Source organism: Vidua chalybeata, chromosome 29, assembly GCF_026979565.1.
Source record: "Vidua chalybeata isolate OUT-0048 chromosome 29, bVidCha1 merged haplotype, whole genome shotgun sequence".
In the NCBI taxonomy this organism is placed as follows: domain Eukaryota; kingdom Metazoa; phylum Chordata; class Aves; order Passeriformes; family Viduidae; genus Vidua; species Vidua chalybeata.
The window spans coordinates 2,055,470-2,077,456 of record NC_071558.1 but is presented as its reverse complement, the minus strand read 5'-3'; the positions used below and the strand labels follow the sequence as shown (position 1 = coordinate 2,077,456).

The following is a 21,987-nucleotide window of genomic DNA, read 5'->3' as shown; positions in this document are numbered from 1 at the left end:
CCCAAAATCACCCCCAAAACCAGCCAGGGAACCCCAAAATCACCCCCAAAACCAGCCAGGGAACCCCAAAACACCCCAAAACACCCCAAAAGCAGCCAGGGAACCCCAAAACACCCCAAAACACCCCCAAAACCACCCTGAACTGGTCCTAATCACCCCAAAACCCCCCTAAAACAGCCCCAATTACCCCAAAACCATCTTAAAACAACCCTAATCACCCCAAAAACTGGCCAAACCACCCCGAAACCAGCCCTAATCACCCAAAAACCAGCCTTAATCACCCCAAAACCATCCTAAAACAGCCCTAATCACCCCAAAAACTGGCCAAACCACCCCAAAACTATCCCAAATCACCCCAAATGAGCCCAAACCACCCCAAAGGACCCTGAGAACAGCTGGGAAACCCCAAAATCGCCCTGGAAACTTCCCCAGAAACCCCAAAATTAGCCCAGGAGGCCCAAATCCACCCCAAATGAACCTGGGCACCCCAAAATCACCCCAAAGATCACCCCTGGGACCCCCAAATCCATCACAGGACCCCCCCAAATTCACCCCAGACCACCCCAAAATCTGTCAAATTCACCCCCAAACCCCCCAGATTCACCACAGACCACCCTAAAATCCCCCAAAATCCCCCAAATTCACCCCAGACCACCCCAAAATCTGTCAAATTCACCCCCAAATCCCCAAATTCACCCCAAAATCCCCCAAATCCCCCAAATTCACCCCAACATCACCCAAATTCACCCCAAATTCACCCCAAAAATCGCCCAAATTCACCCCAAAATCCCCCAAATTCACCCCCAAATTCACCCCAAAATCCCCCAAATTCACCCCAAAATCCCCCAAATTCACCCCAAATTTCCCCAAATTCACCCCAGACCACCCCAATCCCCCCCCAGCCCGTTGCCCTGGGTTTTGGGGTGACCCCAGCCCCAATTCTGTTCCAGGTGGTCGCTGCCCATGGCCATGTCCATCAGCCACCGCGGCACCGGCGTCGCCCTCAGCCTCGGTGGGTGGCACCTGGGCACACCTGGGCACACCTGGGGGACACCTGGGGGCACCTGGGGGCACCTGGGGGCACCTGGGGACAGCTGGGGACACCTGGGGGCACCTGGGGACACCTGGGCACACCTGGAGGCACCTGGGGGCACCTGGGGACAGCTGGGGGCACCTGGGGACAGCTGGGGGCACCTGGGGGTACCTGGGGACACCTGGGGGTACCTGGGGACATCTGGGGACACCTGGGCACACCTGGGGACAGCTGGGGGCACCTGGGGACATCTGGGGGCACCTGGGGACACTTCAGGGGTACCTGGGGGACACCTGGGGACACCTGGGGACATCTGGGGACACTTGGGGACACCTGGGGACACTTCGGGGGTACCTGGGGGACACCTGGGGGTACCTGGGGACACTTCAGGGGTACCTGGGGACACCTGGGGGCACCTGGGGGTACCTGGGGACATCTGGGGACACCTGGGGGACACCTGGGGGACACCTGGGGGCACCTGGGGGACACCTGGGGGTACCTGGGGACACCTGGGGGACATCTGGGAACACCTGGGGACACCTGAGGGCACCTGGGGGACACCTGGGGGTACCTGGGGGTACCTGGGCACACCTGGGGACATCTGGGAGCACCTGGGGACACTTCGGGGACATCTGGGGACACCTGGAGACACCTGGGGGCACCTGGGGACACCTGGGCACACCTGGGGGCACCTGGGGACACCTGGGCACACCTGGGGGCACCTGGGGACACCTGGGGACACCTGGGGACATCTGGGGACACCTGTGGGTACCTGGGGACAGCTGGGGACATCTGGGCACACCTGGGGACACCTGGGGGACACCTGGGCACACCTGGGGGCACCTGGGGGACACCTGGGCACACCTGGGGGCACCCCTGTGTTGCCACAGCTGGGCGGTTTCCTGGGGAGCCTCTGCTCTGCCTTCTCCAGCGCCCCAAAATTCCCCAAATCCTCCCCAAATCCCCCTCAAATTCACCCAAAATCCCTGCAAAACTCCCACAAAACTCCCCCACAAAATCCCCCCTTCCCTGTTTTTTTCCCCTTCCCTGTTTTTTTCCCCATCCCTGTTTTTTTCCCCATCCCTGTTTTTTTTCCCTGTCCCCGTTTTTTTTCCCTGTCCCCGTTTTTTTTCCCCATTTCTGTTTTTTTCCCCATTTCTGTTTTTTTCCCCATTTTGTTTTTTTCCCCATCCCTGTTTTTCCCATCCCCATTTCCCTGAGTTTTTTCCATTTGAATTTTTCCACCCCGGGGATTTTCTCCATCCCTGAGATTTTCCCCTGTTCTCCCAGGTGTGTCCCATCCCATTCCAGTTGTATCCCTGTCCCCATTCCAGGTGTATCCCCGTTTGTTCCCCAGGTGTATCCCCGTTTGTTCCCCAGGTGTATCCCCGTTTGTTTCCCAGGTGTATCCCCGTTCCCCAGGTGTATCCCCGTTTGTTTCCCAGGTGTATCCCTGTTCTCCCTGGGGTTCCATCCCATTCCAGTTGTATCCCTGGTTGTTTTCCAGGTGTATCCCTGTCCCCATTCCAGGTGTATCCCTGTTTCCCAGGTGTATCCCTGTTTGTTTCCCAGGTGTATCCCCGTTTGTTCCCCAGGTGTATCCCCGTTTGTTTCCCAGGTGTATCCCCGTTCCCCAGGTGTATCCCCGTTTGTTTCCCAGGTGTATCCCTGTTTCCCAGGTGTATCCCCGTTCCCCAGGTGTATCCCCGTTTGTTTCCCAGGTGTATCCCCGTTTGTTCCCCAGGTGTATCCCCGTTTGTTTCCCAGGTGTATCCCTGTTCTCCCTGGGGTTCCATCCCATTCCAGTTGTATCCCTGGTTGTTTTCCAGGTGTATCCCTGTCCCCATTCCAGGTGTGTCCCTGTTCTCCAGGTGTATCCCCGTTCCCCAGGTGTATCCCCGTTTGTTTCCCAGGTGTATCCCCGTTCCCCAGGTGTATCCCCGTTTGTTTCCCAGGTGTGTCCCTGTTCTCCCTGGCCTCTCTCCTGCTCCCGGAGCACTTCCCGCATTACCTGGCTCAGGTGCGTGCCCTGAGCCTGGGCCCCGCCCTCGTCTGCTCGGCCAAGTTCCTGCTGGCCCTGCCCGTGTCCTACCACACCTGGAACGGGATCCGGCACCTGGTGAGCGCCTGGCGTGGCCCTGCTGGGGACAGCGGGTGGCACTGGGGACAGGGGGTGACAGGGGGTGGCACTGGGGACAGGGGGTGGCACTGGGGACAGGGGGTGGCACTGGGGACTGTGGGTGACAGGGGGTGACAGAGGGTGGCACCGGGGACAGTGGGTGACAAGGGGTGGCACTGGGGACAGAGGGTGGCACCGGGGACAGTGGGTGACAGGGGGTGGCACTGGGGACAGTGGGTGACAAAGGGGGTGGCACCGGGGACAGAGGGTGGCACTGGAGACAGTGGGTGACAGGGGGTGGCACCAGGGACTGCGGGTGACAGGGGGTGGCACTGGGGACAGTGGGTGACAGGGGGTGGCACTGGGATCAGTGGGTCACAGAGGGTGGCACTGGAGACAGTGGGTGACAGGGGGTGGCACTGGGACGTCCCCCCCTGCCCGGGCCCCTCGGGATCAGGGGGGATTTTTGGGAACGGCACAGAACTGCAGAGGGATCCCGGAGCATCCCAGTGCTCCCAGTTTGGAACTGGGATCGGGGCACCCCGGGGGAGGGCTCAGGGGTGGAATAACGGGAATGGGGATAACGGGAATGGGGAGTGGGGAGAGTGGGAATAATGGGAATAATGGGAATGGGGATAATGGGAATAACGGGAGTGGGGAGAGTGGGAATAATGGGAATAATGGGAATAATGGGAATGGGGATAATGGGAATAACGGGAGTGGGGAGAGTGGGAATAATGGGAATGGGAATAATGGGAATAATGGGAATAATGGGAATAATGGGAATAATGGGAATAGTGGGAATAATGGGAATGGGGATAATGGGAATAACGGGAATGGGGAGTGGGGAGAGTGGGAATAATCGGAATGGGAATAATGGGAATAATGGGAATGGGGATGGGGAGAGGGATGGGAATGGGAATAATGAGAATGGGGAGAGTGGGAATGGGAATGGGAGTGTGGAGAGGGGATGGAATGAGGGGAGAAGGGCTGGAAGGGGGAAATGGGAAGGGAGCAGGAACTGGGATGGAAGTGGGAAATGGGGAGTGGGGAACGGGGAGCTGGGAGGGAAAGGGAATGGGAAGAGAAAATGGAGAAAGGAGAGGGGAGGGGAAAGTGAGGATGGAGGTGGGGGTGGGAAAGGGATCAGGGGTGAGGGGGGGAAACGGGGAAAGGAGGAGAGAGAGGGGATGGGAAGGAGGAAGGGAGTGAGAAGTGGGATAAAAGGGAGTGGGAAGTGGGGATGGAAGTGGGAAAGGAAAGGGGAGAGGGGATGTGAAAAAGGGGATGGGAAACGGGAAAGGGGGAGAGGGGATGTGAAAAAGGGGATGGGAATAAAGGGACGGGAAAGGGGAGAGGAAATGGGAAAAGGGAACAGGGAGCAGGGAAGGGAGCGGGAGCGGGGGACACGGCGGGAAGCTTCCCCAAGTCCTGGGGACGTGTCCCCTGGCAGGGACCTGGGCAGGGGGACAGGGTGGCACCGCTGTGCCCTCCGTGCCCGCAGGCCTGGGACCTGGGCAAGGGGCTGCGCCTGCCGCAGGTGACCCAGTCGGGGCTGCTGGTGCTGGCCCTGACCCTGCTCTCCTCCGCCGGCCTGGCCGCGCTGTGACAATTCCCGGAATTCCGGCCATTCCCGCCCACTCTCGGGGAAGGTGACGCTTCCCCCCCTCCCCAAAATCCCGGGATGAGCAGAGCTGCCCCTCCTGCCCCACCCCCCCCCCCCCCCCCCCCGCAGCAGCGCTCCGTGTCCCCCGGTGTCCCCCGGTGTCCCCCGGTGTCCCCGAGGCCGGGACAATGCGGGATCTGTGTCCCCACGAGTGGGATTGGGAACGGGGCGGCCGCGTGTGGGATCGCAGCGGGACAAGGAGCTCCATTGAGGCAGCGCCCCACGGGGTGGGGGGGGGTGACAGGTGACATCTCGCTGCCACCCCGCTGCCACCCCGCTGCCACCCCGCTGCCACCGCTCGGGGTCCTCAATCCCGTGGGAATCCCGTGACTCAGCCCAATTTTGGGGGGGGGAAATCCCCGGTTTTGCGGGTTTTCCCGGCGGGGAGGGGTTTGTCACCTCAGGTGTTGTCACCTGTCCCCTGGGGAATAAAGCAGCTCTGATCCTCCAGCCCCGTGTCCCTCCCCTGTCCCACAGCCACGAATGGGATTCTCCTCTGGGATTTGGGGAATTGCTGCTCCCCAGAGGAGCCCGGCGTGGAAAAACGTGGGGAAAAAACCCCAAATTTGCAGCTCCTGCGGGAGCAGGGATGAGCAGGGGGTTTTGGGGTCGGGTTTAGGGGATTTTTAACCTTTGGAGAAGGGTTTGGGGTAGATTTAGGGTTTTTTTTGGGTGGATTTAGGGGTTTTTTTTGGGGTTCCCGCCCCATCCCCAGTTCCTGCCCCAGCTCCGTGCAGGGAGGAATCCTGCTGGTAAAATCCAGGATTTTTGGGGGAAAATCTTCTCCTGGTTGGGATTTTGGGGGGGCGGGGGGGGGGGGGTGAGGGTTTTTTTCCCATCCCAATCCCATCCCCAATTAATTTCCCAATTAAGAATCCTCCCCTGGGACCAGGGAGGAGGGGGAGGGAGCAGGGCCGAACCCTAAACCCCGCATGGATTTGGGCTCATTCCAAGGATTTCCTGCATTTCCCAGCCTTTATTTCCCCCTTTTTTTTGGTGGGGGGGCCCAGACCCTCCTGAGCCCCCCTGAGGGGAGGAAAAGATGGGATTGGGGGGGGGGGGGGGGATTGTCCCCAGGGGAGGGGACAATGACAGCAGAGCCACCTCCAGGGGCTCAGGAGCTGGGGGGGGGCCCGGAGCAGGGGGGATTTTGGGGACAGGGTCCCCCCCCAGGGGGATTTTGGGGACAGGGTCCCCCCCCAGGGGGATTTTGGGGACAGGGTCCCCCCTCAGGGTTGTCCCCAGGGTTTGGGGCCACAGGGCCCCCGCTGGGACCCCCTGCTCCTTTCCAGAAGGTTCCGTGTCCCAGGGTTTCTGCAGCTGTGGGATGGAGGGAGGGGGGGTCAGGGGGGTCCCCAGGGAGGGGAAATGGGGTGGGGACCCCCCAAAAGGGGGGAGCTGCTGCCTTTGGGGTCCGGATCCCCCCCCCGGAGCCGGGGCCAGGCCTGGCTTTGGGGTGGCCGGGAGCACCGGGAGCTGCCTCCTGGTGGGAACAGCCCCAAAATTGTGTCCCCCCATTCTGACATCCCCCATCCCTGTCCCCATGTCCCCATGTCCCCTTTATCCCCACACCCCTGTCCCCACATCCCCATGTCCCTGTCCCCATGTCCCCTTTATCCCCACACCCCCAAAATTGTGTCCCCCCTTTTTCCTCACATCCCCCATCCCTGTCCCCATGTCCCCCTGTCCCCTCTCCCGACTGTTCTGTGCCACTCCCTGCCCCTCCCCGAGCCCCGGGGGTGTCCCCAATGTGTCCTCGGGGTGTCCCCAGGTGTGTCCTCGGGGTGTCCCCAGGTGTGTCCCCATGTCCCAGCTGTCCCAGGTGTCCCCAGGTGTCCCAGCTGTCCCCAGGTGTGTCACCTTGCCGGTGACCCGGGTGCAGAGGCCGTTGCAGGCCGTGCTCAGGCCCGGGGGCTGTCCCTGTGTACCCCAGGTGTGTCCCAGGTGTGTCCCCGTGTCCCAGGTGTCCCCAGGTGTGTCCCAGGTGTGCCCCAGGTGTGTCCCAGGTGTGTCCCCGTGTCCCAGGTGTCCCAGGTGTGTCACCTTGCCGGTGACCCGGGTGCGGAGGCCGTTGCAGGCTCTCTGCAGGACTGGGGGCTGTCCCTGTGTACCCCAGGTGTGTCCCAGGTGTGTCCCCGTGTCCCAGGTGTCCCAGGTGTGTCACCTTGCCGGTGACCCGGGTGCGGAGGCCGTTGCAGGCTCTCTGCAGGACTGGGGGCTGTCCCTGTGTACCCCAGGTGTGTCCCAGGTGTCCCCAGGTGTGTCCCCCGTGTCCCAGGTGTCCCCAGGTGTGTCCCAGGTGTGCCCCAGGTGTGTCCCAGGTGTGTCCCCGTGTCCCAGGTGTGTCCCAGGTGTGTCACCTTGCCGGTGACCCAGGTGCGGAGGCCGTTGCAGGCTCTCTGCAGGACTGGGGGCTGTCCCTGTGTACCCCAGGTGTGTCCCAGGTGTGTCCCAGGTGTGTCCCCAGGTGTGTCCCCGTGTCCCAGGTGTGTCCCAGGTGTGTCACCTTGCCGGTGACCCGGGTGCGGAGGCCGTTGCAGGCTCTCTGCAGGACTGGGGGCTGTCCCTGTGTACCCCAGGTGTGTCCCAGGTGTGTCCCAGGTGTGTCCCCAGGTGTGTCCCCGTGTCCCAGGTGTCCCAGGTGTGTCACCTTGCCGGTGACCCGGGTGCGGAGGCCGTTGCAGGCCGTGCTCAGGCCCGGGGGCCGCTCCCGGGCCAGGCGGGCGGCGGCGCGGGGCTGGCGGGCGCTCAGGTCCAGGCGGGCCGGGGGGATCCGCGCTGGCATGTCCCATGTCCCCAGGAAGGTGCCCCACGGCGACACCTGCGGCCGGGCACAGCGCGGGGGTGGCCCCGGTGCCGGTGCCCCCCCCCGGGAGCGGGGGGTGCCCCCCGGAACGCCCCCGGGGCTCACCTGGGAGCGCCGCACGTGCGGCAGGAGGTGGCCCCGGTCGTTGGCGATGAACGGGGTCGGGGGGCGCGGGGCGGGGAGCTGGGGGCGAGGGGTCAGGGCACGTGGGGAGGGGGGTCACGACCGGCCTGGGGGGGCTGGTGGCCCCTGGAGGGGTTTGGGGGGTCATGGGAGGAGGTTTGGGGGTCCTGGGGTGGGGTTCGGGGGTCTTGGGGTGGGGTTTGGGGGTCTTGGGGTGGGGTTTAGGGGTTCTGGGAGGAGGTTTGGGGGTCCTGGGGTGGGGTTTGGGGGTCCTGGGAAGAGGTTTGGGGGTCTTGGGGTGGGGTTTGAGGGCCCTGGGAGGAGGTTTGAGGGTCCTGGGGTGGGGTTTGGGGGTCCTGGGAGGAGTTTGGGGGTCCTGGGAGGAGGTTTGGGGGTCCTGGGGTGGGGTTTGGGGGTCTTGGGGTGGGGTTTGGAGGTCCTGGGAGGAGGTTTGGGGGTCCTGGGGTGGGGTTTGGGGGTCCTGGGAGGAGTTTGGGGGTCCTGGGAGGAGGTCTGGGGGTCCTGGAGTGGGGTTTGGGGGTCCTGGGGTGGGGTTCGGGGTCTTGGGGTGGGGTTTAGGGGTCCTGGGAGGAGGTTTGGGGGTCCTGGGGTGGGGTTTGGGGTCTTGGGAGGAGTTTTGGGGGTCCTGGGGTGGGGTTTGGGGGTCTTGGGGTGGGGTTTGAGGGTCCTGGGAGGAGTTTGGGGGTCCTGGGAGGGGTTTGGGGGTCCTGGAGGGGTTTGGGGGTCCTGGGGTGGGGTTTGGGGGTCCTGGGAGGAGTTTGGGGGTCCTGGGGTGGGGTTTGGGGGTCCTGGGGTGGGGTTCGGGGTCTTGGGGTGGGGTTTGGGGGTATTGGGGTGGGGTTTAGGGGTCCTGGGAGGAGGTTTGGGGGTCCTGGGGTGGGGTTTGGGGGTCTTGGGGTGGGGTTTGGGGGTCCTGGGAGGAGGTTTGAGGGTCTTGGGGTGGGGTTTGGGGGTCTTGGGGTGGGGTTTGAGGGTCCTGGGAGGAGGTTTGGGGGTCCTGGGTTGGGGTTTGAGGGTCCTGGAGGGGTTTGGGGGTCCTGGGGTGGGGTTTAGGGGTCCTGGGAGGGGTTTGGGGGTCCTGGGGTGGGGTTCGGGGGTCTTGGGGTGGGGTTTAGGGGTCCTGGGAGGAGGTTTGGGGGTCCTGGGAGGGGTTTGGGGGTCCTGGGAGGAGGTTTGGGGGTCTTGGGGTGGGGTTGAGGGTCCTGGGAGGAGGTTTGGGGGGTCCTGGGAGGGGTTTGGGGGTCCTGGGAGGAGGTTCGGGGGTCTTGGGGTGGGTTTGAGGGTCCTGTGGCGGGATTTTGGGGGGTTCCTGTATCATCATGGAGGGGTCTGGGGGTCCCGGTGACACAGGGAAGGGTTTGGGGGTCCAGGAGTGGGGTTTGGGGGGGGTCCTGAGATGGGGTCTGGGGGTCCCGGTCAGGGTCCGGGGGGGGGGGGGGGTCAAGGCCCCCCCTCCAGGTCGGGGTTTTGGGGGTCCAGGCCAAGGTCGGGGGGTACCTTCGGGGGGGGGGGCGGGGCACGGTCCAGCACCGCAGGCGGGGGGGGCTGAAGGCGTCCTCGTACTGGGGAGGGGGAGATTCCCGCTGAGAGCCCCCCCGGGCCCCTCCCCGCGACCCCCGGGGCCTGTGTCCCCCTTGTCCCCCCATCCCCCCCCCCATTTTTCGCCCTTTTCTCCCCCATCCCCCCTTTGATCTCCCTTTCTCTCCCCCCGTTTCGCCCCCTCTTTTCCTCCCACCTCTTCCGGCCTTTGTTCCCCCTTTTTTTTCCCCTTTTTCCCCCTTTTTTTTCCCCTTTTTCCCCCTTTTTTTTCCCCTTTTTTCCCCTTTTTTTCCCCTTTTTTCCCATTTTTCCCCATTTTTCCCCCCATTTTTCCCCGTTTCCCCCCTCCCCCACCTGCCCCGCCATGTTTCGTTGCCCGGCAACCGCCGCGCGCGCGCCCCCTGGCGGCCGGCACGGGCACCCGCGGGGGGGCGGGGCCAAAAAACGTCATCGCCGAACGCACCGCCCCTTTCCTGACCACGCCTCCTATGCGGCTCCGCCCCCTCCTGGGCGGGTCCCGGGACGGGGACAGGAGGGGACAGGGATGGGGACAGGAGGGGACAGGGATGGGGACAAGAGAGGGGACAGGGATGGGGACAAGAGAGGGGACAGGGATGGGGACAAGAGAGGGGACACGGAGGGACAGGGATGGGGACAGGACAAGGACAGGAGGGGACACAGAGGGACAGGGACAGGGACAGGGACAGGAGGGGACAGGGATGGGGACAGGGATGGGGACAGGACAAGGACAGGAGGGGACACAGAGGGACAGGGACAGGGACAGGGACAGGGACAGGGACAGGGACAGGAGGGGACAGGGATGGGGACAGGAGGGGACAGAGATGGGGACAGGAAGGGACAGGGATGGGGACAGGAGGGGACAGGGATGGGGACAGGAGGGGACACGAAGGGACAGGGACAGGGACAGGGATGGGGACAGGGACAGGAGGGGACAGGGATGGGGACAGGAGGGGACACGAAGGGACAGGGACAGGAGGGGACAGGGATGGGGACAGGAGGGGACACGAAGGGACAGGGATGGGGGCAGGGGCAGGAACAGGACACGACAAGGACAGGAGGGGACACAAAGGGACAAGGGCAGGGAATGAGGGCAGGGATGGAGACAGGGATAGGGATGGGGACAGGAGGGGACACGAAGGGGCAGGGAATAAGGACAGGAGGGGACAAGGACACGTCCTCTGTTCCCTGCCTCACCCCCGTGTCCCCTCAGCCCCGTGTCCCCCTGGGGAGGGGACAGAAGCCACCTCCGGCTGCTGAGAGGGGCGGCTTGGGGACACGGGTGTCGCCTCTGGGGACACGCCGGGCATCCTTGGCTTGGAGCGTCCTGCCCGGCTTGTCCCCTCCTGTCCCCTCCGTCCCATCCGTGTCCCCTCTGTCCCCTCCTCATCCTTGTCCCCATCCCTTTCGCCATTTCTGTCGCCTCTGTCCCCATCCCTGTCCCCTCCCCTCTGTCCCCTCCCTGTCCCCTGTCACGCCACTCCCGCTCTCAATTCACTCAATTTTATTCCATTTCCTTTTTCCTTTTTTTCCTTTTCCCTTTTTTCCCTTTTTTTTTCTTTATTTTCCCCTTGGTTTGGGTTCGTTTTTCTTTCGTTTCTCGTTCCCAACCGCAATTCCCGGCCCCAAAAATAAACCCCAAAAAAATCCCAAACGTGGGGACGGAGCCGCTTTTGGGGCGGGGCGGGCGACAGCGGGTGACAATGACAGCGGGGGGGGGCTGGAATGGGAACTGGGAATGGGAACTGGGAATGGGAACTGGGGGAACTGGGAATGGGAACTGGGAATGGGAACTGGGGGAACTGGGAATGGGAACTGGGGGAACTGGGAATGGGAACTGGGGGGGGGGGGCTGTAAAAAAAGGGGCCAAACCCCAAAATAAAGCAACAAAACCAGGGGATAGCGGAGCGAGGGGGGGGAGGGGGCGGGGAGGGGATTTTGGGGCATTTTGTGGGATTTTGAGGCTTTTTAGGGGGTTTTGGGCGGTGCGAGCTGGCTCTGGCTGTCGCTGTCGCTGTCGCCGCGGTGGCTCCGAGAGGGAGCTCCGGGGAGGGAATTTTTTGGGATTTTGTGGGATTTTTTGCCATTTCGGAGGGATTTTGTAGGATTTGGTGCCATTTCGGAGGGAGTTCTGTAGGATTTGGTGCCATTTCGGAGGGAGTTCTGTAGGATTTGGTGCCATTTCGGAGGGAATTCTGTAGGATTTGGTGCCATTTCGGAGGGAATTCTGTAGGATTTTTTGCCATTTCGGAGGCAATTCTGTAGGATTTTTTGCCATTTCGGAGGGAGTTCTGTAGGATTCTGTAGGATTTGGTGCCATTTCGGAGGGATTTTGTAGGATTTGGTGCCATTTTGGAGGGATTTTGTAGGATTTGGTGCCATTTCGGAGGGAGTTCTGTAGGATTTGGTGCCATTTCGGAGGCAATTCTGTAGGATTTGGTGCCATTTCGGAGAGAATTCTGTAGGATTCTGTAGGATTTGGTGCCATTTCGGAGGGAGTTCTGTAGGATTTGGTGCCATTTCGGAGGGAGTTCTGTAGGATTTGGTGCCATTTCGAGAGGGATTTTGTAGGATTTTGACGCTTTTCCGGGCGGTGCGAGCCGCTCCTGCCGTCACTTGGGCGGGCTGGCTGTCGCTGTCTCTGTCGCTGTCGCTGTCTCTGTCGCTGTCTCTGTCGCTGTCTCTGTCGCTGTCGCTGTCTCTGTCGTTGTCGCTGTCGCCGCCGCTGTCGCCGCTGTCGCCGCTGTCGCCGCGGTGGCCCCGCGCGGTGCCAGCCGGGGGTGGCCGCGGTGTCACAGCGCGGGACAGGTGACCTGGTGGCGCATGCCCTCGTTGCAGAGCAGCGCGGCCGCGCGCTCGTCGCCGTCGCCGTGCTGGCACTGCATGTAGCTGATGCCATGCGGCGAGTAGGAGTGGTGGGCACAGGCCGTGCAGGGCCGGGGCATGGTGCCACCCGTGCTGCTCCTGCCACAAAGCGGGGACAGCCCCGCGACACCGCGTCAGGGCGACAGGTGGCACCGCCGGGCGCCCCGCGGGGCTGGGTGGCACCCGGGGGGGGGGGGGGGTTTGTCACCGCCCCCGGTGCCCCTCTGTGCCTGGTGGCACCCGTGGGCACCTCTTGGTGACCATCAGTGCCACCCCCTGTGCCTGGTGGCACCCGTGGGCACCTCTTGGTGACCATCAGTGCCACCCCCTGTGCCTGGTGGCACCCGTGGGCACCTCTTGGTGACCATCAGTGCCACCCCTGTGCCTGGTGGCACCCGCGGACATCCCTTGGTGACCCTGTGCCACCCCTGTGCTTGGTGGCACCCATTGGTGCCCCTTGGTGACCATCAGTGCCACCCCCTCTGCTTGGTGGCACCTGCTGGCACCCCTTGGTGACCCTGTGCCACCCCTGTGCCTGGTGGCACCCATTGGTGCCCCTTGGTGACCCTGTGCCACCCCCTGTGCCTGGTGGCACCAGCAGAACCCTTGGTGTCCCCCTGGCACCCCCCCGTAGTTGGTGCCACCCACCCAGTGCCACCCAGTGGTGCCCGTTTGTCCCCAGCTGTGCCCAGTAGCGCCCAGGGGTGACCACTGGACCCAGCGGTGCCCATCAGAGCCCAGTGCCAGTCACTGGTGCCCAGTACAGCCCAGTACAGCCCAGTACAGCCCAGTACAGCCCAGTGCCACCCCGTGCCACCCCGCGGTGCCCACCTGCAGTCGCTGCAGGCGCGCTGGCACTCCTTGCGCTGGTAGCGGGCGATCAGTGCCCAGATGAGCAGCCCCAGGAGGCTGAGGAGGAGGAGGGAGCCCAGGATGGAGCCCACGATGATGCCAGCCTGGCGCCCGCCTGCCGTGGGGACACAGCCTGTCACCGCCGGCCTCCGCCGGCTGCCCGGGCACCCCAGTGCCACCCAGAGCCACCCAGTGCCACCCAGAGCCACCCAGTGCCACCCAGAGCCAGCCTAGAGCCACCTAGAGCCACCCCAGAGCCACCTAGAGCCAGCCCAGTGCCACCCAGAGCCACCCAGTGCCAGCCCAGTGCCACCCAGAGCCAGCCTAGAGCCACCTAGAGCCACCCCAGAGCCACCTAGAGCCAGCCCAGTGCCACCCAGAGCCACCCAGAGCCAGCCCAGTGCCACCCAGAGCCAGCCTAGAGCCACCCAGAGCCACTCAGTGCCACCCAGAGCCACTCAGTGCCACCCCAATGCCACCCAGAGCCACCCAGAGCCACCTAGAGCCACCTAGAGCCACACAGTGCCACCCAGAGCCACCCAGAGCCACTCAGTGCCACCCAGAGCCACCTAGAGCCACCCCAGAGCCACCCAGTGCTACCCAGAGCCACTCAGAGCCACTCAGTGCCACTCAGTGCCACCCCAATGCCACCCAGTGCCACCCAGAGCCACCTCAGTGCCACCTAGAGCCACCCCAGTGCCATCCAGAGCCACTCAGTGCCACCTAGAGCCACCCAGAGCCACCCAGAGCCACCTAGAGCCACCCCAGAGCCACTCAGAGCCACCCAGAGCCACCCAGAGCCAGCCCAGTGCCACCCAGAGCCACCCAGTGCCACCCAGAGCCACCTAGAGCCACCCCAGAGCCACCCAGAGCCACCTAGAGCCACCCCAGAGCCACCCAGAGCCACCTAGAGCCACCCCAGAGCCACCCCAGAGCCACTCAGAGCCACCCAGAGCCACCCAGAGCCACTCAGTGCCACCCAGAGCCACCTAGAGCCACCCCAGAGCCACCCAGTGCCACCCCAGAGCCACCCAGAGCCACCCAGAGCCAGCCTAGAGCCACCTAGAGCCACCCAGAGCCACTCAGTGCCACCCAGAGCCACCCAGTGCCACCCAGAGCCACCCAGTGCCACTCAGTGCCACCCAGAGCCACTCAGTGCCACCCAGTGCCACTCAGTGCCACCTAGAGCCACCCCAGAGCCACCCAGAGCCAGCTTAGAGCCACTCAGTGCCACCCAGAGCCACCCAGAGCCACCCCAGTGCCAGCCTGGAGCCCAGTGACACCCTGGTGCCACCCAGAGCCACCCTTGGGACACCCTGGCACCTGAGACATCCTGGTGCCATCCTGTGTCCCCCCAGTGTCCCCCCAGTGTCCCCAGTGTCACTCACGGGGCCCGGGGCTCAGGTTGAGCTGGCACACCGAGTACCCCACGCGGTTGGTGACACGGCACTGGTAGGTGCCAGCGTGGGCCACGGTCAGGCTGCGGATCAGGAGGTCACCCGGAGCACGGCCTGGGGACAGGTGGCACTGTCACCTCGGTGCCACCCGCGCCCCACGGGGAGGGGGAGCGGGGACACGGCGGGGGGACAGAGGGACACGCAGGGAAAGGGACACGCAGGGGGACACAGGGACAGGAACACACGGACATGGGGACACACAGGGACACACGGACATGGGGACACACAGGGACACACGGACAGGGACATGGGGACACAGACATGGACACACGGACATGGGGACACACAGGGACACACGGACATGGGGACACACAGGGACACACGGACATGGGGACAGGGACATGGACACACGGACACATGGACATAGACACACGGACACGGGGACACAGACATGGACACACGGACATGGGGACACACAGGGACGCACAGACAGGGACACGGGGACACAGACATGGACACACGGACACATGGACATGGACACACGGACACGGGGACACAGACATGGACACAGGGACATGGGGACACAGACATGGACACACGGACAGGGACATGGGGACACAGACATGGACACACGGACACGGGGACACACAGATGGGGACACACAGATGGGGACACACAGATGGGGACACACGGACCCCCTCCCCCCCCCGTGCACCCCCGGCCAGGGCCCCCAAATCCCCTCCTGAGGCCCCTGAGACCCCCTTGGAGGGTCCCTCACCCACCTTGGGGGTTCCCCGAGCGCAGGGACCCCCTGAACCCCCCAAATCCCCTCCCGACTCCCCAGGGAAGTCCCTGACCCACCTTGCAGGGTGCCCGAGGGCAGGGACCCCCTGAACTCCCTCTGAACCCCCCAAATCCCCTTTGTGCCCCCCCCGGGTCCCTGACCCACCTTGCAGGGCGCCCGAGGGAAGGGACCCCCCCCAAATCCCCTTTGTGCCCCCCCGAGGGGTCCCTGACCCACCTTGCAGGGCGCCCGAGGGCAGGGACCCCCTGAACTCCCTCTGAACCCCCCAAATCCCCTTTGTGCCCCCCCCGGGTCCCTGACCCACCTTGCAGGGCGCCCGAGGGAAGGGACCCCCCCCAAATCCCCTTTGTGCCCCCCCGAGGGGTCCCTGACCCACCTTGCAGGGCGCCCGAGGGCAGGCGCCCCCCCCCGTAGCCCTCGGCCAGCTTTGCCCACTGGTAGGAGAGGGGCGCGGTGCCCCCCCGGCTGAAGCAGCGCAGCAGCACCGACCCCCCCTCGATCAGCTCCCCCTCGCTCCAGCACTGCGGGGCCGCCGGCTTCTCTGCTGGGACACCGGGCACAGCGTCAGGGGACACCGGTGACACCGCCAGGGGACACCGCGGACAGCGGCGGGGACAGCCCAGGGGAGCGGGGGACAAGGGACAGAGAGGGGACAGCCGGGAGGGGGAATGGGGACAGTGCCGGGGATGGCCGAGGGGACAGGGACACCCGGGAAGGGACTTGGGAGTGGGACAGGGGACACATGAGAGGGGCACAGGTGACACTGTCAGTGCCACATGAGAGGGTCACAGGTGACACTGTCAATGCCACATGAGGGGGGCACAGGTGACACCGTCAGTGCCACATGAGAGGGACAGGTAGGTGACACCGTCAGTGCCATATGAGAGGGTCACAGGTGACACTGTCAGTGCCACCAGGGGCCACCAGGAAGGGGACTTGGGAGTGGGACAGGGGACACATGAGAGGGGCACAGGTGACACCATCAGTGCCACATGAGAGGGGCAGGCAGGTGACACTGTCAGTGCCACCAGGGGCCACATGAGAGGGGCACAGGTGACACTGTCAGTGCCACATGAGAGGGGCACAGGTGACACCGTCAGTGCCACATGAGAGGGCACAGGGGACACATGAGAGGGACAGGTAGGTGACACCGTCAGTGCCACATGAGAGGGGCACAGGTGACACTGTCAGTGCCACCAGGGGCCACCAGGAAGGGGACTTGGGAGTGGGACAGGGGACACTCTCAGTGCCACCAGAGGCCACATGAGAGGGGCACAGGTGACGCCACCGGTGCCACCAGCAGACGCAGCGTGACCACAAGGAACCAACGCCGCCTCGGCGCGGGGCGGGGAGGGGACAGGTGACACCGGGGCCACAGCGGGGGGCGCCCTCACCTTGCACGGTGACGATGACCTCGTGCACGGCCACCGTGTTCTTCTTGACGCGGCACTGGTAGGTGCCGGTGTCGCTCTCCTGCAGGTCGGCCACGCGGATGGAGGCGTCGCGCTGGCCCGGGTCCGTCTGCACGAAGGCCACGCGGTCCTGCAGCCCCGAGCTGCCGTAGTTCACGTGGTGGTCCTGGTAGGACAGGAACTGGGGACACGGGGATGGCATCAGCGCGGCCCTGGGGACGCGGCGGGGCCGGGGTTGGGGTCTGGGTTGGGTTTAGGGTTGGTTTGGGTCAGCAGTTGGGTTGGGTTTAGGTTAGGCTTAAAGTTGGTTTGGGTTGGGTTGGGGTTTAGGTTAGGGGTTGGGTTGGTTTGGGTTAGGAGTTGGGTTGGGTTTAGTTTAGGCTTAAAGTTGGGTTGGGTTGGGTTTAGGTTTGGGTTAGGGTTGGGTTGGGTTTAGGTTAGGGTTAAAGTTGGGTTGGGTTGGGTTGGGTTTGGGTTAGGTTAAGGTTGGGTTGGGTTTAGGCTAGGGTTAAGATTGGTTAAGGTTAGGAGTTGGGTTGGGTTTGGGGTCTGAGTTAGGGGTTGGGTTGGGGTTAAGATTGGTTAGGTTTAGTGTTGGGTTGGGTTAGGGGTTGGGTTGGGTTTAGGTTCGGGTTAAGATTGGGTTGGATTTAAGTTACGGTTAAGATTGATTAGGGTTAGGAGTTGGGTTGGGTTTTAGGGGTTGGGTTAGGGTTGGTTTAGGGGTTGGGTTGGGTTTGGGTTAGAGTTAAGGTTGGTTTGTGTGGGTTTAGGTTGGTTAGGGTTTGCATTGGGTTAGGGTTAAGTTTGGTTAGGGCTTGGGCTGAGTTTACATTAGGGTTGAGTTGGGTTTGGGTTGGTTGGGGTTGGGGTTGTGGCTAGAGGATGTTTTTGGGTTAGAATTTGCTTTGGTTTGGTTTAGGATTAGGGTTAGGATTAGGGTTCGGTTTGGGTTTAGTTTAGGGTTAAAGTTGGTTAGGGTTTGGTTTAGGGTCAGGGTTAGGGTCAGGGTAAGCATTAGGGTTAGGGTTAGGGTTAGGGTTAGGGTTAGGGTTAGGGTTAGGCTCAGCTCTGGGCCTGCCTGTTCCTGCCTGGGCCTGCTCCTTTCCTGCCTCTCCCTGCTCGTCCTTCCCTGTCCTGTCTGTCCTGGGGATTCCCTGCCCTCCTTGGACATCTGTGTCCCTTCCTGTCCCTGCTTGGTCCTTTCCTGTCCCCTCTGTCCCTGCCTGTCCCTGATTGTCCCTGATTGTCCCTGCCTGTCCCTGCCTGTCCCTTTCCCTGCCTGTCCTGTTTTTCCCTGCCTGTCCCTGTTTTTCCCTGTCTGTCCCTGCCTGTCCTGTTTTTCCCTGCCTGTCCCTGTTTTTCCCTGCCTGTCCCTGCGTCCCTGGCTGAGCTCCAGCCCAGCCCAGCCCAGCCCAGCCCAGCCTGGTCCCAGACTGGCACTCCCAGACGCTGCCAGACCTTCCCTGTCCTGCCTGGCCCTGCCTGTCCCTCTGGCTTGTCCCTGCCTGTCCCTGCCTGCTCCTTTCCTGCCCATCCAGACCTTCCCTGTCCTGCTTGTCCTGCCTGTCCGACCTGCTCAGCTGGGCTTCATCCCATCCCATCCCATCCCATCCCATCCCATCCCATCCCATCCCATCCCATCCCATCCCAGCCTGTCCTGCTTCATCCCTCCAGACTCTGCCTGTCCCTTCCCTGTCCTGCCTGTCCCTGCCTCCTCAGCTGGGCTCCATCTCATCCCATCCCACCTTGTCCTGCTTGTCCCTGCCTGTCTCTTCCTGTCCTGCTTGTCCCTGTCCTGCCCAGCATTTCCAGACCCTGTCTGATCCTTCCCTGCCTGTCCCTTCCCTGTCCTGCCTGTCCTGTCTGTCCCCGCCTGTCCCACTTCACCCTGCCCATCCCAGCATTTCCAGACCCTGTCTGATCCTTCCCTGCCCTTCCCAACCTTCCCTGTCCCTTCCTGTCCCTGCCTGTCCCTGTCTGCTCCTTCCCTGTCCCTGCCTGTCCTGCCAAATCCTGCCTGTCTCTCCCTGCCCTGCCCAGCATTTCCAGACTTTGCCTGGTATTTTCCTGCCCTTCCCGACCTTCCCTGTCCTGTCTGTCCCTGCCTGTTCCACTTCATCCTTCCCATCCCAGCATTTCCAGACCCTGTCCGGTCCTTCCCTCCCCTTCCCAACCTTCCCTGTCCTGCCTGTCCCTCTCTGTCCCCCTCTGTCCCCCTCTGTCCCTGTGTGTCCCCCTCTGTCCCCCTCTGTCCCTCTCTGTCCCCCTCTGTCCCTGTGTGTCCCTCTCTCCCTCTCTGTCCCCCTCTGTCCCTCTCTGTCCCCCTCTGTCCCCCTCTGTCCCTCTCTGTCCCCCTCTGTCCCCCTCTGTCCCTCTCTGTCCCCCTCTGTCCCTGTGTGTCCCTCTCTCCCTCTCTGTCCCCCTCTGTCCCTCTCTGTCCCCCTCTGTCCCCCTCTGTCCCTCTCTGTCCCTGTGTGTCCCCCTCTGTCCCCCTCTGTCCCCCTCTGTCCCTCTCTGTCCCCCTCTGTCCCTCTCTGTCCCCCTCTGTCCCTGTCTGTCCCCGCGTGTCCCCGCCCGCTGGGCTGAGCTCCACCCGCTCCATCCGTGCCCCCCCAGCCCCCGAGCCCCTCGCGGCGGTCCCGAGCCCCTCACCACGTTCTCGGGGCTGGGTCTCTCGGGCGTGATCTGGATCCACTCGATCCCCACGCCCTGGGGGCCGTTGTCCTCGGGCTCCAGGACATAGGGACAGCCCAGCTTGACCGAGTCGCCCTTGGCCAGGTACAGAACCTCCCGGCCCTTGCCGTTGATCCTGACGGCCACGAGGAGAGCTGGGGACAGAATGGCACCGTCACCCCCCGAAATGGCACTGTCACCCCCTGAAATGGCATTGTCACCCCCTGAAATGGCACTGTCACCCCCATAAATGGCATTGTCACCCCCTGAAATGGCACTGTCACCCCCTGAAATGGCATTGTCACCCCCTGAAATGGCATCGTCACCCCCTGAAATGGCATTGTCACCCCCTGAAATGGCACTGTCACCCCCCGAAATGGCATCGTCACCCCCCGAAATGGCATCGTCACCCCCCGAAATGGCACTGTCACCCCCTGAAATGGCATTGTCACCCCCTGAAATGGCATTGTCACCCCCTGAAATGGCATCGTCACCCCCTGAAATGGCACTGTCACCCCCCGAAATGGCACTGTCACCCCCTGAAATGGCATTGTCACCCCCTGAAATGGCATCGTCACCCCCCGAAATGGCACTGTCACCCCCTGAAATGGCACTGTCACCCCCTGAAATGGCATTGTCACCCCCTGAAATGGCACTGTCACCCCCCGAAATGGCATCGTCACCCCCCGAAATGGCATCGTCACCCCCCGAAATGGCACTGTCACCCCCTGAAATGGCATTGTCACCCCCTGAAATGGCACTGTCACCCCCCGAAATGGCATTGTCACCCCCTGAAATGGCATTGTCACCCCCTGAAATGGCACTGTCACCCCCCGAAATGGCATTGTCACCCCCTGAAATGGCACTGTCACCCCCCGAAATGGCATTGTCAGCCCCATAAACGGCATTGTCACCCCCTGAAATGGCATTGTCACCCCCTGAAATGGCACCGTCACCCCTCAAAATGGCACTGTCACCCCCTAAAATGGCACTGTCATCTCTGAAATGGCACTGTCACTCCCCAAAACGGCACCCAGAGCACCCCACGGCCCCACACCTGTGTCTCCTGACCCACGCGGAGCAGGGATGAGACGCAGGGACCCCAAATCTGTGCCCCAACATCCCTGACCCCACACCTGTGGCCCCTGACCCACAGGGGGCAGGGATCCATCGCACCCCAAAGCTGTGCCCCGACACCCCCACACCTGCAGCCCCCAAACTGGGGTCAGGGGGTGACACCAGGTGTGGGGAGCAGGGACAGGCCAGAGGGATCCGGCAGACCCCAAAGCCGTGCCCCGACACCCCTGACCCCACACCCTGAAGCCCCCAAAGCAGGGACCCATCGCACCCCAAACCTGTGCCCTGACACCCCTTGAACCCCACACCTGCAGTTTCCCACCTGTGGGGTGCAGGGTCCCCAGATTCGTGTCCCCACACACCTGGTGGCACCCTCTGACCCCACACCTGGCAGCGCCTCATCAGTGGGGCACAGGGACCCATCGTACCCCAAACCTGTGCCCTGACACGCCTTGAACCCCACACCTGGCAGAACCCAAACTCTGGGCTGCAGGGACAGGTGTGCCACACCCATGGCACCCCAAAGCTGTGCCCCGAGACCCCTGACCCCACACCTGCAGCACAAGAACCCCAAACCTGTGCCCTGACACACCTGGCAGCCCCAAAGACCCCGCACCTGCAGATCCTGACCCCACACCTGCATCCCCTGACCCCACACCTGCATCCCCTGACCCCACACCTGCAGCCCCCGACCCCACACCTGCATCCCCTGACCCCACACCTGCAGATCCTGACCCCACACCTGCAGATCCTGACCCCACACCTGCATCCCCTGACCCCACACCTGCAGCTCCTGACCCCACACCTGCATCCCCCGACCCCACACCTGCATCCCCTGACCCCACACCTGCATCCCCCTACCCCACACCTGCATCCCCCCACCCCCCACACCTGCAGATCCTGACCCCACACCTGCAGCCCCCGACCCCACACCTGCAGCCCCCACCCGCGGGTCGCATCTCCCACACCGGGCGCCCGCGGGGATGTCCCGGGTGGGTCCCGGTCCCCTCGGTGCTGTCCCCCCCCGGGCTCGGTGCCACCTGCCGTGCCCACAGGACCCCGGCGGTGGCCGCGGGTGTGACCGCGGGTGTGACCGCGGGCGCGTCCCGCGCTCCGCCCCGGGGCTCGGAGCATCCCCGGGAGCCGCGGGGCCGGGATCCTACCTGGCAGGACCCCGAGCAGCAGGAGCAGGCTGGCGCCGTGCCCTGCCATGGCGCTGCGGCCGCGGAGGAGGAGGAGGAGGAGGAGGAGGAGGAGGAGGAGGACGCAGGAAGGCTCCGAGGCTCCGAGGGCACCCGGCCCGTGCGGGGCCCTTTTAGGCGCTGGGCCGGGGCCGCTCCTCCCCGTGGGGAGGATTCCTGTGGGATGAGTGAGTGGCTCCGAGCTGTGCGTGGCTGCCGCCCTGCTCCGCTCCTACCCCCTAATTAGGCAGCGCCCGGCCCGCCGGACCCCGGCCGGACACCGGGGGGACACCGGGGGGACACCGGGGGGACAGCCCGAGAGCGGGGCACGGAGTGGGGACAGTGGGACAAAGGCACCGCTGGCCGGAGGTGGCAGCTCGGCCCCGCGGGTCCCGAG

The 21,987-nt window shown here is 63.7% G+C and overlaps 3 protein-coding genes and 1 long non-coding RNA gene across 9 annotated transcripts; 2 read left to right on the top strand and 2 right to left on the bottom strand.

Moving 5' to 3' along the window:
* The first annotated feature begins 953 nt into the window (after nt 1-953).
* Nucleotides 954-5,268, top strand: SDHC (succinate dehydrogenase complex subunit C). 6 transcript variants are annotated; one of them, XM_053967085.1, is made up of 6 exons: nt 954-1,012; nt 2,437-2,455; nt 2,564-2,582; nt 2,629-2,754; nt 2,966-3,152; nt 4,657-5,268. In XM_053967085.1, the coding sequence occupies exons 1-6, from the start codon at nt 964-966 to the stop codon at nt 4,806-4,808; spliced, it is 552 nt and encodes a 183-aa protein (XP_053823060.1). In that variant the 5' UTR covers nt 954-963; the 3' UTR covers nt 4,809-5,268. The 6 variants fall into 6 exon arrangements, with proteins under 6 accessions (XP_053823060.1, XP_053823061.1, XP_053823059.1 ...); XM_053967086.1 differs by having other exon boundaries at nt 2,414-2,455; XM_053967084.1 differs by having other exon boundaries at nt 2,414-2,478; nt 2,564-2,670; nt 2,713-2,754.
* A 471-nt stretch (nt 5,269-5,739) lies between these two features.
* CFAP126 (cilia and flagella associated protein 126) lies at nt 5,740-9,784 on the bottom strand. Its single transcript, XM_053966741.1, has 5 exons — nt 9,662-9,784; nt 9,266-9,330; nt 7,730-7,807; nt 7,469-7,639; nt 5,740-6,138 (listed from the first exon to the last, which is right to left on the bottom strand). The coding sequence occupies exons 1-5, from the start codon at nt 9,756-9,758 to the stop codon at nt 5,740-5,742; spliced, it is 810 nt and encodes a 269-aa protein (XP_053822716.1). The 5' UTR covers nt 9,759-9,784.
* LOC128801297 (uncharacterized) lies at nt 6,683-7,185 on the top strand. The gene is made up of 3 exons (XR_008435165.1): nt 6,683-6,764; nt 6,844-7,066; nt 7,118-7,185. It is a non-coding gene; the product is annotated as an uncharacterized LOC128801297 (long non-coding RNA).
* Nucleotides 9,785-12,117: 2,333 nt separating the features above from the next.
* Nucleotides 12,118-21,621, bottom strand: VSIG8 (V-set and immunoglobulin domain containing 8). The gene is made up of 7 exons (XM_053967042.1): nt 21,573-21,621; nt 19,312-19,487; nt 16,639-16,837; nt 15,621-15,785; nt 14,431-14,553; nt 13,022-13,175; nt 12,118-12,289 (listed from the first exon to the last, which is right to left on the bottom strand). Exons 1-7 carry the CDS (start codon nt 21,619-21,621, stop codon nt 12,118-12,120), a joined length of 1,038 nt encoding a protein of 345 aa, XP_053823017.1.
* Between the last annotated feature and the right edge of the window lie 366 nt (nt 21,622-21,987).